General features: G+C 33.6%; 1 protein-coding gene across 1 annotated transcript; it reads right to left on the bottom strand.

Annotated features, from left to right (window-relative positions):
* Nucleotides 1-1,344: 1,344 nt before the first annotated feature.
* On the bottom strand, nucleotides 1,345-2,531 carry LOC133338505 (uncharacterized). Its single transcript, XM_061546673.1, has 5 exons — nucleotides 2,480-2,531; nucleotides 2,194-2,423; nucleotides 1,985-2,141; nucleotides 1,524-1,907; nucleotides 1,345-1,457 (listed from the first exon to the last, which is right to left on the bottom strand). Exons 1-5 carry the CDS (start codon nucleotides 2,529-2,531, stop codon nucleotides 1,345-1,347), a joined length of 936 nt encoding a protein of 311 aa, XP_061402657.1.
* Between the last annotated feature and the right edge of the window lie 14,016 nt (nucleotides 2,532-16,547).

Genomic DNA, 16,547 nt, shown 5'->3' on the forward strand with positions numbered 1-16,547 from the left:
CAGAAGCATGGGTCAAGTACCCATGCATGCAAGCAGATGAGGCAGCTCATAGGGGTTTTTGAGAGAAAAATTCTCCGAAAGATCTACGGGCCGATCTGCGTCGACGGTGAATATCGGCGTCGAGTGAACCACGAGCTTTACAATTTATACGCGGACATCGACATAGTCAGTCGTATTGAGCTGCAGCGACTACGGTGGCTAGGCCATGTTGTGCGGATGAATGAAAATTCCCCAGCTCAAAAGGCATATAAAAATGAGCATACTGATGGTTCTCGTAGAAGGGAAAGGCCTCGAATTAGATGGAAAGACCAAGTAGAAAACAACATTTTGGAACGTGGTCTTCCAAATTGGTCGATTTGCGCACAAGACCGACGCGCTTGGAAATCTTTTTTAAGCTCGGCTTATGGAACAACCGTTCTGTAACAAGCTAGCTAAGTAAGTAAGTAAGGTATAAAATATTTACATTTATTAAATATTGCGGATCGAAATCCTATTTTAGCATTATTTTGGATTGTTTTTTTCTTAGAAAATAATTTCTAGGCCCTCTTTCAGACTGTTGCGAATTGAATGTATCACATAGGAAAAAACTGACGGATAAAATCTTGCAGAAAATATTTTCCTAAAGAAAGTAGTTGGGATAAGGTACACTCTTTGATAATATGTTGCAATGTAATATAAAAATTATTGCAAAAGAATATTTGCTAGCAGAAAATGTTGCAGAAACATTTTCGTTTTGGAAAATGTTGCATATAAAATATTCTCTTTAAAAAATAATCTATTCGAATACTTTTGTGGAAAATAAATTGATAAAATAATTTTGTGGAGAAAATATTCGGATTTGTCTGTGAAAAAAAAACACCAAATAAAATATTTTTGTTGGGAAATTGTTTCGAAACATGTTCTTGGAGAAAATGTTGCGGATAAACATGTAATTCCAAAAATTTCCAATAATATTCTGTGGAGAAATTGTATAAAAAATTGTTGTATGAGAAAAATTCTGGATTCAATTCTATTTTTGGATAAACTATTTTTAGGTGAATAAGTGTTGCTTAATACAATGTTGCGGGTAAACATTTTTGGCGGACAGACATCTGTCGTATAGAGTATCCGACACAAATAATGCGTAATAAATATTTTCGAAAAGATTTCGAAAGAAATTTTTTGTGGAGAAAGTATTCCGGATAAAATACTTTCGGATGAGAAAAATGTTGCTGAAACATGTTGCTGAAGAAAGTGTTGTGGATAAACATTGTTGCGGAACAACTATTGCATATTAAATATTTGCTATAATTTAATCTGTCACATAAAATATTTTGTAGCGAAATTATTCCAAAACTTACAAACTTACCATGAATACATTGCACTCACAGTGATGTCCGCCATTCCCTTGGCCACCATTCCCAAACTTCCAGTCCCTGATAAATTTGAATATACCTCTCCCCAATCATCGGCCTCCGCTGAAGTCATTCCCAAGTGTTAATTGATAAATAATTACAGTTCACCGCGTGTATCCAAATACTTACAGCTGTCAATCAATACCGTGCAATTAAATATTTCACAAAATGTCAAAATGACCCTGGCTTCGGTGCCATCAATTTGTACATTGCCCTCCATGGCTCCGCCAAATACCAAATCATAGGAATTATATTTATCCTGAACGTAATTAATAACCAAATAGGGTCGATAATCCATGCCCGGCACAATTATTTCACGACCTTGTAAGTTGGCAATTTTATTGGGAAATAAATTCACTCCGAAATCAAAGGAGGAGGTGTTTGCAAAGAAGCGATCCAGGAGGTATAACTTGCCAGGGCAATCTGCTCTGGGTCCAACAAATTTATTCGTTTTCAATTCGAAATTTTCTGGATTGATTGCGTCGTTAGATATTATAAGTATATTTGGTTGATCTGAAAAAGAAATCAGAGGTTTGGGATTGATATTTCAGAGTGGAAGAAAATATAAAATGTGGAATTCCTCTACACACCTTCAACAAATCTTAGCCTCTCCAAGCAAGCCTCGAGAGACCGATTAGAGCTTGCAAACACAAAGTGATTGATTTTCGAACGCCACACCGAATAACGACTGGCATTTTCAAAACTTTCAATGAACTTTAGTATATCATTTCCAAAGGCCAAGAAGCTCTGCAATACCTGAAGTTATATATAAAATTTAAATTCATATCTTGGACCTTACCTCACAGTGTGACTTTTCTATGGCCACTGAGAGCATCAGGGTGAGATTATTGGTTTCCAAGAATTTTTCTCGGAACTTTTGAACCTCATTGGCCACATCATCCACATCTAATCGATGTGGGTGTATATTGATTATGGTAAAGGGATATTCTGAGATTTTGGTTTCCAAATTCAACAGCTCATTTTCAGGCCATAATACACAAATTGTGGTATTTTGGAAATACAGTTGGACTACAATACAAAAAAAAAAATTATTTAATTTTTTTATAATTTTCCCACAGACTTACCTATCAAATTTACTATTGGTGACCAATTGATGACGGCCGTGCTTGGCCACATTGCTGCACCAGTTTCTTTGGCCAACAAATATTTTGCAATCTGTTATGCGGCCATTCAAATTTCCTCGTTTACCCTATTTTTCAGGGGTTGTAAATCGCTTTTATAGTTGTTGCTGCCCCCATAAAAATGAATGATGATTGCAACATCGAAATGCTATCAAGTGGCATTTCTTTATTTGCTCTCTGGAAAATAATGGCTGAAATAAAATTTTGAATTGTTGTGTTTTTGCAAAAAAGCAGCAGCAACAACAACAATAAATTAAGCAATTTGCATTTTTTGGTGAATAATTTGTTGGCAAATAAACACATATTTTGCATTTGACAAACTAGGGGACCATGGGAAGACTTCAATTATGACTTCCTAAATGGTTGGGGTATTTCATATAATGGGTCTTTAAGGGCTTTTGACAACATCAATTATTCGGTAGTAAAGGAGATAATTTTGAAATGTGTGCAATGCAATTTTTGAAATTTTAAATTGTTTTTTATATAAATTAGGACATTAAGCAATCTGAAACATTTTTTTCTATAGAAAGAGAATCCTCAGTGGACCTAGGGAATTTTTTTCTATAGAAAAATAATCCTCAGTGGGCCTGAGGAATTTTTTTTCTATAGAAAAAGAATCCTCAGTGGGCCTGAGGAATTTTTTTCTATAGAAAAAGAGTCCTCAGAGGGCCTGAGGATTTTTTTCTATAGAAAAAGAGTCCTCAGAGGGCCTGAGGATTTTTTTCTATAGAAAAAGAATACTCAGTGGGCCTGAGGAATTCTTTTCTTTCTATAGAAAAAGAATCCTCAGTTGCACTGAGGAATTTTTTTTTATACAACAAGAATCCTCAGTGGGCCTGAGGAATTTTTTTCTATAGAAAAAGAATCCTCAGTGGGCCTGAGGAATTTTTTTCTATAGAAAAAGAATCCTCAGTGGGCCTGAGGAATTTTTTTCTATAGATAAAGAATCCTCAGTGGGCCTGAGGAATTTTTTTCTATAGAAAAAGAATCCTCAGTGGGCCTGAGGAATCTTTTTTCTATAGAAAAAGAATCCTCAGTGGGCCTGAGGATTTTTTTTCTATAGAAAAACAATCCTTGGTGGCACTGAATAATGTTTTCTATAGAAAAACAATCCTCGGTGGTAGGGGAGACTGGGGCACCTTCGGCATCGGGGCACCTTCGGCAATCGCGTTTTCGATATGAAGTTCTCACCGTACATCACTAGTTCCGATACATAGGTATCGAATATCGAAATAAATAACTGACACAAAGTTTGAAATTTCTAGCTAATAAGCTTATTTAGATACAAAGGTTTTTGTATTTTTATAGATGTTTCTGTAATTTTTCAATTCCATTTCGCAAGTATTTCGTGTATAAAACTTTTAAAATGTTTAAGACAATATTATTAAAAAGTGGTTAACTACGATGTGTATTATTATAAAAATATTTAAAAATATAATCTTTTTACAAATCTGATCGAAAAAAATGAGAAAAACTATAAAAAGTACATTCGGGGTACATTCGGCATTTCAAAGTGGGGCACATTCGGCCATATACAGATTGTGCAATATTATTTCCGTAAAAGGTTTTTGAGTTTGTTTTTAAAACTAATCCTTTAATATGGTTCGAAATTGCATATATAAGATCAAACGTGCTTGTATTGACGAAAATGCGATAGAAAACCCCTATTTCTGATGGTGTGTGCGACCTTGAGATGTAAACGTCCGCCGCTCGAAAATAAAGCCATATAATTCAAACATTGTGTGGCGTATTAAAACCTAATATAGCCTTTAGAGGATCAGAATTTCAACCAGACTGATAGCGATGACAATTACCCGGCTATGACTATGGTGCCGAATGTGCCCCATCAAATGCCGAAGCTACCCCGGGTTGGGCACATTCGGCGAATTTGACTTTTTTTAAAAAACTGTAAAATTTTTTAACTAATACTATTTTTTTATATCTTTTTGGTACTATTTTTTATAATTAGTACCATATAAGTGTCAGAGGACAAAAATCAGCCATAAAGTTGTTATATATGTTGAATAAGTACTGAGATATAGAGCTCTAAAAAAAAAGTGCCGAAGGTGCCCCAGTCTCCCCTACTGAGAATTTTTTTCTATAGAAAAACAACACTGAATAATTTTTTCTATAGAAAAACAATCCTCGGTGGTACTGAGAATTTTTTTCTATAGAAAAGCAATTCTCGGTGGTTCTGAGGATTTTTTCTATAGAAAAACAATCCTCAGTTGTACTGAGAAATTTTTTCTCCGGAGGATCCACAGTTCTACTTAAAAAAAAACATTCCTCAGGTGGATTATTTTTCAATAGAAATAAATCTTCAGGTCTCCTGAGGATACCGGAGGGTTTGTTTTCCTAGGTCGTGCTGAGGATTTGTCCCAATTCTCAATGGCCCTGGATGTTTGACCTAAAACCTGAGAAAGAGATCTGTAGTGTGACCTGAATACAGGTTTTTGCCCTGACTTCCGTATTCTGACTATAATTGACCTGAGACCCGAGATAGGACTTCTATGATATTATCTATATATATATATGATTTTCTCTATATATAGCATATTTAAAGATGGTATTCTCATGAAAATATTTTGTGTATAAAGGGTCTAAAAGGGTTCTCTGCATAAGTGAGGCAAAAACCAGAAGCCGTTCGGCTGGTCTCCTGGGCCAGAGCTGTAATAAAAGGTCTGGCCTATTGAAACCCCGATTAAAATCGGTTTCAGTTCTTTTATAAAAAGAAAAAGGTGTTCTATAAAATGAATATATTTTCCAGGTTCCCAATAGAAAGACAGAACTATTTAAGGTCTTCTAGGAGCAGAAGATAAATACTTGTTTCAAATGTCTCAAAGCAGCAGGCTCTCTTCAGGCTTTTTATGGACAAACTACCCTCTTCATTTTCTATAGACATGTTTCCTATTAACAAAGGACATTTTCCATAGAAAATGCAATAAAGAATTTCTATATAAATATGACAAAGAGAACTTTTATTTATGTACCTGGAGCTGGTCTTCTTTTTTCACGAAATTTTGAAAATTGATATATTTACCCTAACTTTCCAATCTGAACCTCGTTATATTATATTATGATTATTTTTTTGTCCAAAATGAAATAAACAAAAAATATTTGAGATACTAACCGTATCTATCTCTCTTATCTCTATCAAGCAAAAGATAAGAATTTTTAATATTCGCATCTTAAATCTGCTACTCTCCCAAGCAGATGAAGAGTGATCAACGAGATATGTATCTCTAAGTTAAAGATAAAGAATTAGTTTCTTTAATAATTTCGCAGTTATTACTCGTGTCAATTGGAAATTTTCCCAAAAAATAGAAAAATACTAATTATCCAAAAATTAATAAAAATTAAAATAAAAACCATATTGTGAAAAAATACAAATGCCTTTTTAAGTGTCTTAGAATACCCAAAATTTCCCACCATTAATGCAGTTTAATAACGAAATGCAAATGTTTCATTTAACGCTTCTGGTTTTGTATCTGCAGAAAAAGCAAAAAATCTATCGAAAACGTCGACATTCAACCATTATTAGCGATGCTGCTAATCGTTGGGGCAAACGGAGAATATTTAAGGTTTGTGAAAGAGAGAGAGAATGAGAGCTATCTTAATTATTAAACAAAATACATGAAACATGTAAAGTATCTGAATTTATAAATAAGGGAGCTTATCAGGTGTTTGTTGTTTAAAGTGATTTGGGAATAATTCGAAATTAAACAATTAACCATTTTCATAATACTTCTATACAATTTTACATATCATTTTTATCATACTCATTTACAATAATTTTAATTTTTTTTTTTTTTTGTATTGACATATGACCATGTGTTTGAACACATTTTCTAAAGTCCAGAGAAATTTGTTTAATACTACCGTAATTAACCATAATTAAATACAATTAATCATAAATGTTTTTTTTTTTTTCCTTTTTTTTTTTTTTTTTTTTGTCGGAGCGTGTTCCGTTGATGGCCTATGGCACATCCCACAACTTTTTTTTAGTTCCTTAGTTTAACTTAACTGATTTTGAATGGATGGCCGACATGAACTGCCTGTGGACCATCATTAACAAAATACCACGTAAATATTTTCATTTTAAATGTATAATTCGAAAAACCTAAACACGTGACAGAACTTTCTTTAGAAATTGAAGAGAAAATAAATTGTTCATATGGAGATATTTGCATTTTTATACCCTACACAACTATGTTGTCAGGGTATTATAGCTTTGTGCAGCCCCAAAAGTTTGTAACGCCGCGAAATATTGGTCCTAGGCCCACCTTTAAGTATACCGATTGTCATATCTCGATTAGCTGAGTCGATCTAGACATGTGTGTCCGTCCGTCCGTCTGTCCATTATAATTTGTAAACACGATACAGGCCACAGTTATGGACCAATCTTCACGAAATTTTGCATGTAGGATGGGTTCTGGCCAATGAAGACCCCTATTGTTTTTGGGAAAGATCGATTAATATTAAGGGGATGAAATGGACCAAATACTAAATTTTTGTCGGTTTTTCTGGTCGCTCCAGAGGCCGCAATAATGGCCCAAACATCGTGAAATTTTCCATGTTTTTATAAAGATCGGTCAATATTTAGCGGTTAAAATGGACCCTGACTATTGTGTGAAAAATTACAAAATTTGTATTCTATAGCGTATATATTTACCCCTGAAGGATATAGGCCCGAGAAGTTTATATTATATCCAAGAGGAGTTGTTGACCTTTAAATTAATACCAATTATATTGTTGTATGTGCTTGGATGTGGGAGTTACACCTAAATATTTACAGGTATCTCCGTATTCGTATATTATTTAGTAACCCATTATCACTCTAGAGAGCGGAACTATAGCGCTGATCGCTTTGAAATGTTCCATGAGGTTCCAATTATGGTCAAGGACAACGCCTATAATTTTCGGTGATGATCAGATAATAATTTTGGAATGAAGTGGACCGAAAACTTAATTTTTTGTGTTATTATCGAGTCGATCTATAGACCACAAATGAAAGTCGAACATCACAACACAACCCACGGTGAAGGGAATCTGGACAATAGCTGTAATGAATACTCGTAATATTCGGAAAATATGTCAATGTGAGGAAGAGGTGCTGTTTACCACTAATCGGGCAAGAGGGTGCAAATATCACGAAATATTGCCCAGGCTCGGAATATACATCCGCAGAAAATTTGAGTTCCGTGGTAGTTGTGTAGGGTATTGTATGGTCGGCCCCGTCCGACTATACTGCTCCGCTCACTGGTTTATAAATTCATTATGAACTAAATTTGTATATTAATTTGTGGTTACAGCCATCCTGATTATTTTGAGATAAATTCTAGCGTCGGTTCCAATGAACCCATAAATATAAAATTGTATTGTATATCATAAGGAATTCTTACATTTTAAAATATATGCCTTTAACTTTTATTGGTTTATTAAAACCGGGTTTATAATCTGATTGATTATCTGAAGAAAACATTTGGGATCCGGGTTAGTCTAGCGCAAATAAATATTATTAGTTTTTGTGTGGCATAATGAGATCCAATAATCTGACATAATCTTCTTCTTCATAACACTATGCAACACAAAAAATCATTACCGAGAAAGACTAAGAATAAAAGACACGTATATCGGGATTTTTAAAGATTAGATCGGAAGGTAACCTATCTTGAAAATATTTGGATTAGAGTTTTTCGAAATACTTGAATTTTACAAATGTGGTGTCTTTGACAATATTACTGATATAAACTTGAGGAATTCTTAATGTTAATTCCGCAACTTACAGGAATTTGAACAAACTCGAAATAAGATCGATTGTAACCTTAAATGAATTTTAATATTGTTTTTTTTTTTTTTTTTTTTGTTTAAATTGTTGACGTTGAGGCTGACTTTCGATTTTCATTTTCGACGAATAAGACGCACAAGGACTCAATAGATATACACCTTTTTCACATGTTATTCAAAACATATCAAATGTAATTCGAGAATTCCATTTGTAGTTCACAACATATAATTTGCAATTCAAGAATTCCATTTGCAATTCACAACATATCAGCTGTAATTCGAGAATTTCATTTGTAATTCCTAGAATACCTTTCCTAGAATACCTGAAATTCCAAGTATTTGCGTTTGAAATTCATAAAATTCCACTTGAAATTAATAAAATTCCATTTGAAATTTAAATAATTCCATTTGAAATTCTTAACATTTGATTTGAAATACATAACATTCCATTTGTTTTTCATAACATTTAATTTTAAATTCGAAAAATATTATTGGTAACACAAAAGGAATATGTATGAATTTGAAATGAATTGTTATGAATTAAAACTGAAATTTTATGAATTACAAGTGAAATGTTATGAATTTCAAATTGGATTATTTGAAATTCAAATGGATTTCTTTGAATTTCAAATGAAACTCTACGAAATTCAAATTGAAATATTCGAATTACGAATGAAATTTTTTAAATTTCAAATGTAATTTTTTGAATTTCATACGAAAAGTTTAAAATTACAAATGAAATATTGTGAATTGCAAATTACATACTCGAATTACGAATGAAATGTTATGAATTGCAAATTAAGTTTTCGAATTACAAATGAAATTCTCGAATTGCAGTTGAAATGTTTTGAATAACATTTGAAAAAGGTGTAGTGTTACGACAAGTTTCCTCCGGTTGCTTGGATATCCATGCGGGGATAGGGTTCATCCAAGAAAATTTATAAAGAAGTGACCGAGAGTGCATTTATCTAGTTTTAGCTTTCAAATTCAGAATACTTTGCTTTATTTAAACATAAATTTATACTAAGATCTCATATACTTAAATTATTAAAATCTGCAACGTCTGCTGTTACTGTTCCGGTAAGGCTGTTGGTTTTACAGGAACTGGGGTTGCTGGATTTGGCGATCAGGAGTAGGTTCCGGTCCTTGCTGCTTTCGACGTAATCCTTAACGGTATAAAGCCCACTGTGGCTCTTAATTTTGGTTTTCTTTTCTCAAAATCACTTTATTTTGTATAAAGGCCCACGATGGCTCTTTATTTCGGATTTTCTTTAAAATCATTTTTCGTTAATTAATCACGAATCACTATTTTACACTCAACGGTACTTTCTCTCTTTCTCCCGCCCTGCACTGACTGATACCGAGCCAGGATTGGCTCTCACTTTTGGCCATAACAGCATTAACTGTACTGTAAAATACTGTTTAGCGATATTATATATTAACCAAACAGCATGCCAGTTGTCCTTCTGGAATAATAACAAACTCATTAAAGTTTAGGGTAGCAGCAGGTGTAGAGCATGTATGGAAGCCAGCGAAAAGCTGGAACATTTCTTGTAAAATGACATAATTCTCGAGCTAACAGCGGGCATGATTGCCGATCACTGGAAATTCAAATCTCAAAATTCCAACGCAATTAGAAAGATTACATATTTGGCTCTGGTATGAACTAGTATTATAACTTCGCTCGAAAATTAGCAAAATAGCGAACCTTAGGAATTAAAATCTCTATTTTCGACCAATAACCTAGCTGAAAAATATTTCAGATATTGACCGATTACATTTATTCCAGCTCATACGATTGCTATGAAGGTCCAGAATAACATACTAAAATGTTTAAAACGGATTGGATTATTAGAAAAAAAACACAATTTTGAAAAAAAAACGCGTATAAAATTTTCAGAAACGCTCTCGCTGCCATCTGTCGCTTACACAGCAATTCGATTATACCTTTTCGTTTTGGGCTCATTTTACGAATGTATTTGTCGCGATAAATTTTTTAACAAACGAGCATTCGCCAAACGAATGGTCACACACACACATAAGAAACGAGTGAGAGCTCACGAACAATGATCGTTCGTTTCTTTTCGTGGTTAAAATTCTTTCTGACATTCGCGTACGAATGAAAACAAACATTCGCGAATGCTAAAAACAGCAACAAGAATAACAACAAATGTTCGTGAACTCAATAGTTGTTGGGCATGTGTTTTGTTCTTCCTCACATTTTCTGCTAAACACACATTCATTCGCAGTGTGTTTATTTTTTTATAATATTTTTGTTTGTTGTTGTTTTTAACAGAGCTCGCGAACATTTGTTTTTTGAGTTTTTCCAAAAAATGCTGTTCAGCAAAAAATGCTCACGAAAAAACGAATCGACGACGCTAGCAGCGAAATTTTATTGTTCGTGAATTTTTCGTACAATGCTAACATTCGCGAGAGATTGCAAATGCTTGTTCATTCATTGTAACTTTATCATTCGCGATAAATTGAAAACATTCGAATTCTCGCCGTGAGTATTCGTGAGAAAGAGCGTATTTTAAATATTCTCCGCACTCTGTTTTTTTTTTTTTAAATTTTCACTTGAAATTTTAAAGAGACATTATTTAAAGTTATAGGTTCAAATTAAATAAGAATTAAAAATTCGATTTTTGGAAACCGAGAATGGGAGGTCCCCTTTAGGAATTCAATATGAACACAGAATTCCTAAAGGTATAACGAGACCAATCTCAAGACGCTTTCTTTTAACATTTTTTGTATTCTAGAGCACACAACAGGCCTTCCCCTTGCAACCAAAGCTCAATCACTCCCAATAACCGCTGTTGCTTGACCCCAACCCGGAACAAAAAAACAAGTCATCTTCTTTAGATCGTCTCAAATAGAAAGTCTTATTCATTTTTTCTATTGACAGGAGATTTAGATTTAGGAATCGGTTACCTACTTATGTTCTGCAATAAACAAAAGCCCCTCTTTGGGCTTTCAGAATAAACATTTCAGATCTTTTTAGATAAAAGACTCAAAATCTTTCTCCATTCTTCTTCTATTGAAAGTTTACCCTGCACAGTCTTCTATACACAAAAATACCTTCTTCTTCTAGTTTTTTTATAGAGGGAACCATCTGTTAGTTCCACTAAAATAGACATTTGTTCTTCTATAGAAATTAGACAATATTCAGGTCTTCTTCTCCCACAGGCGGCGAATAATTTCATATCTTCCCTCGTATAGTCTGTACATAGAAAATGGTCTTCCGTTGTTCCTTTAATAATGCCATGGACTCCTATAGACCATTCTTTGGTATTCGTAATGTCTTATTTAAATATAAGGTATACTCCAGCCCGTCTATAGAAGGACTCTTCTGGTCATCTATAGAATATCGAACTCCTTTGAATCGCCTCAAATAGAAAGACTTCTTCATGTATTCTACTAACAAAAGAATTCTTTCTATAGACCGGATACATTTTAGGACCTTTTTATGCCTTCCTTAGATGGTCGTAGTAGATAGGCTTCATTCTATATATCGAATGCGCTATTCTGTTTCTCTTATTTATTTCTCGGGCAAATATATATTCTATATGGAAGGTATACTCCTGGTCTTCTATAGAGCGATTGCCACCATCTGGCCTTGATGAAGGTCACGTATGGTCTTTTTGATTCCTTTAAATCGCTTCAAACGGAAAGTCTTCAATATGTCTTCTACTGACAAAAGGATTTTTTATATAAATCGAATTGACAAGATGTATGGTATTGAACATTGGTTATATGGTCTACGTTTTGGTATAATCCCCATATAACGGTACACCCTAATATTTGTTATTTTGGGGATTTTGTGGCACATTTTTCAACCGAAACAGCTGTTATTTTGTATTTTAAGTCCTCAATGGTTAGCAAGTCTCCCTTCTAAAAAATATCGATGTATCTCTACTCCATTATCCAATATTTTGGTTGTGCACGTTTTTAACCGAATTGGCTAATTTGGTCTCATTGGATGTCAAATCTTCCTACCAAAAATGTTAACACAGCATAGCCCGCCATTTAGTGGTATTTTAAATGTCCATGGTGGAGGATAACGACGTTTTTACTTGTTTTTTTTATATGTTCGATTTTTTAGGATTAAATTTAATTTTATTTTTATTTATGAAAAAATAAAAAAAACTTAGTTCGATTTTTTATAGAAGATATCCATGGATCCTAATAACTAATTTTTTGAAGTATTTAATTTTGTTTTTAATTTTAGCATTGCCTCCTAAACCTAAATGGTTATAATTTAATGTATTTACTTTCAACTTCTACACTACAAACCAACCTTCCTCTGGTCATTGGCTATTAAAAATAATTATAGAAAATTGTGTCGAAAAAACGTTTAAAATAATTTCACTCCGCGTTACACAGCTACGGACAGACAGTCGTATGTAACTTGGAGTGTTTTTGTCTAAATGGCCATTATTAACATTTTTTCGGTTGCTGGCAGTTTGGACATTGAATGACACGACGATGTTTTGATGATGATTCTCAATTTCGTGACTTGCGGAAGTTTTTATTTCGGAAATTATTTAAAAAATAAAATTGACCATGATCTGTGGACCATATTGTTGTTATTTTTGTTAACTATGTATTTAATGGCAAATTGTTACAAAAAAGCAGAAAAACAAAACAAGTGAAGATCAACAAACCTTTGACAATTAAATGTCCGTCAACATTTTTAAAGTAATAAACAACAAAAAAATGTTTTTGAAGATTCTCTTCTTCTTTTGTGTGAAATTGAATAGCTTATTATGTGTAGTTGGTGGGGGAGGAATGGAGCGTATTTGTTTTGTTTCTTGCCTAGCCCACTGACCATATAATGATATTGACAATGAAGTAATCTTTGTTGTTTTGTTTTTAGAATAAATATAACCTCAATTTAATTTTTATCAAAAATAAATATCAGGGTTTTTATTAAATTTGCTATGTGACCATATGATGAATAAGAATCTTTGAGGTCACATTTATTTGTTTTGAGTACTTGTTATGGAATATAATAATAAAGCTGTTGCCACAATTCAAAACCAGCATGTTTGGATTTATATATATATATTTTAAAAATTTCATAGTTTGTTTATTTTTTGCTTAAGGGAATTTTTATACCCTACACAACTATGTTGTCAGGGTATTATAGCTTTGTGCAGCCCCAAACATTTGTAACGCCGCGAAATATTGGTCCTCGTCTAGCTGAGTCGATCTAGACATGTGTGTCCGTCCGTTCGTCTGTCCATTATAATTTGTAAACACGATACAGGCCACAGTTATGGACCAATCTTCACGAAATTTTGCATGTAGGATGGGTTCTGGCCAATGAAGACCCCTATGGACCAAAAACTTTATTTTTGTCTGATTTTCTGGTCGCTCCAGAAGCCGCAATAATGGTCGAAACATCGCGAATTTTTGCACGGAGAAGGGGATCGGGCCAAAAAAAGCATGCCTGTTTTGATAAAGATCGGTCAATATTTAGCGGGTCAAATGGACCCCCACTTTTGTGTGAAAAATGACAAAAATTGTGTTCTATGGCATATATATTTACTCCTGAACGACATAGACCCCAGAAATTGATAGTATATCCAAGAGGAGTTGTTGGCCTATAAATTGAAACCAACTATATTGTCGTATGTGCTCGGATATGAGAGTTACACTTAAATATTTACAGGTGCTTACGTATTCAGATATTATTTAGTAACCCATTACCACACTGTAAGGCGGAAATATAGCGCTGATCGCTTTTAAAATTTCCATGAGGTTCCGGTTATGGTCAAGAACAACACCTATAATTTGCGGTGGTGATCAGATAATAATTTTGAGATGAAGTGGACCGAAGCTTATTTTTATTGTGTTTTTTCGAGTCGATCTATATGCCACAATTATAAGCAGAATATTACACTGGAGAATGAGTGTGGCCAAGAAATTTGATGGGCTTTTGTATAGATCTGCAGAAAGTTAGAGTTCCGTGGTAGTTGTGTAGGGTATCATATGGTCGGCCCCGTCCGACTATACTGCTCCGCTCACTGATTTCATATAATTAAATTATAAAATCTACTTCTTAAAATTATTATCATCCCACAAATGATTTTATACGTATACAATTTAAAAACAATTGTTTTTTTTTAATCCACAATTATTGTAGGCTTTAAAAAAATATTTTTTAAAAATCCCCGCATATTCTAGATCTGGGAAAAAATATTCTTTAAATATCCACACCTATCCTAGGCCTTGAAAACATTTTTTTAAAAATACACGCATATTCTAGGACTCGAAATTTTTTTTTTAATCCACGTCTTGATCTAGGCCTTGACATTTCTTTTCTTCAATTCTAGGCCTTGAAATTTCTTTTTTTTAAACCCTCCTAAAAAATTATTCTATAAATTATTCTTTAAAAATCCACGCCTATTGTAGGTCTTCTAAAAAATTATTCTTTAAAAATCCACACCTATTATAGGCCTCGAAATAAATACTTGTTTAACCCTTGGCTGATTTATAAAAAATCTTTAAAAATACGCGCATATTCTAGGCCTCGAATTTTTTTTTTTGTAAATCCACGTCTTGATCTAGGCCTTGACATTTCTTTTCTTTAAACCCTCCTAGGCCTTCACATTTATTTTTTTTTAACCCTTCCAAAAAATTATTCTATAAATTATTCTTTACAAATCCACGCCTATTGTAGGTCTTCTAAAAAATTATTCTTTAAAAATCCACACCTATTGTAGGACTCGAAATAAATAGTAGTTTAACCCTTGACTGATTTACAAGGGTATGTCAAAGTTCAATTTCAGGTTTTTCGAATACCCACCAAATTGTGGAAGGTATACAATTTTCCACCTAGATTTCACGAATTTTTATTTTCCATTAATTTGAAAATGTATCTTTGAAATTCCCTTGTTCTCCCCTCTCTGAATATTCTACATATGTATATGTAAATTCTGTATGACTTTATCTCACAAATAATGCATAACAATATTTTTACATTTATCTTCCGCTTCCGAATAACTTCTGTGGAAAAAAAATTATTAGAGCAAGCAGGTGAAGTGAGCCATTACATTAGCATTCTTGCATTTAGCTGACAAGACTCCAACTACCTTTCTTCTTCTGCTTCTAATTACACTTTCTTCTAGCCGACACTCCGACACATAGTCTTCGTCAGTCAACCACCACATATCACCGACACTGTCGGTAATTAGCAAATGATTAATTATTATCACTAATGTATAGACCTACGGTTAGGCTGGCTCCCTCAAAGATATGTGTCTACGGGAGCACTTGCTGCAATACTTCTCGGCAAATTGAAATCAAAAGTGTAGCGTCGTCGAATGAATGAAAGCGAAACAAGAATGAAAGCAAGCAGCCGAAACTATTTTAGTGAACATCATTTATCAAAACTTGAAAAGTGAAAATCGAAGGACCACACACGTTTGCCTTACACAGATAACTATTTAATGTAATATTGGTAATTGGAGGAGAAGTGGAATGTCAATCAGACGGAAGTGGATATAAGTTATGTGGAGTCTCTTAGGAAATGATGAACCGGAAATTTTTATCTATTGATTTTCATGAAAAATTTTCATATATGAGACCTAAAGATAATGAATTAGGTTTTCAATCGATGGAAGATGTGAAGAAGGTCTGTAACCAATACTATATCCGAACAAGGCCTCTGAATTAAGAAGGATGTATGGTTTATAAAAACGCTGAAGAATGTCGTTTGTGTCAGAAGACGTAATAGGAAGAAGATCTCGTGTCTACACAATACTCGAAGGGAGTCTTCAATGATCTGAATAAAGGCATCGTATGATTGGGGTTATCTTATCGTTAAAAAAACACTGGAATAGATTTTTGTTTATAAGGATCTGAGGTAGGATTTCTGCATTCAAGGAACCTAGGTAGTAGATAGAAGACCCGAATATTTTTTTTTAATATTTTTTAAAAGAATTTGTCGAATACATATTAACGGGGGAAGAACTTTCAAGGGCCAACTGAGGCGTGGATTTATTAAAGAATATTTTTCAAGGGCCAACTGAGGCGTGGATTTATTAAAGAATATTTTTCAAGGGCCAACTGAGGCGTGGATTTATTAAAGAATATTTTTCAAGGGCCAACTGAGGCGTGGATTTATTAAAGAATATTTTTCAAGGGCCAACTGAGGCGTGGATTTATTAAGGTTTCTTTCTATGGAAGTTCTTCCCTCGGAATTTTTTGAACCTCTATT

The sequence above is a fragment of the Musca vetustissima genome, unplaced genomic scaffold (assembly GCF_032173495.1).
Source record: "Musca vetustissima isolate MV318-11 ecotype Yass unplaced genomic scaffold, APGP_CSIRO_Mvet_v1 utg40789, whole genome shotgun sequence".
Taxonomy (NCBI): domain Eukaryota; kingdom Metazoa; phylum Arthropoda; class Insecta; order Diptera; family Muscidae; genus Musca; species Musca vetustissima.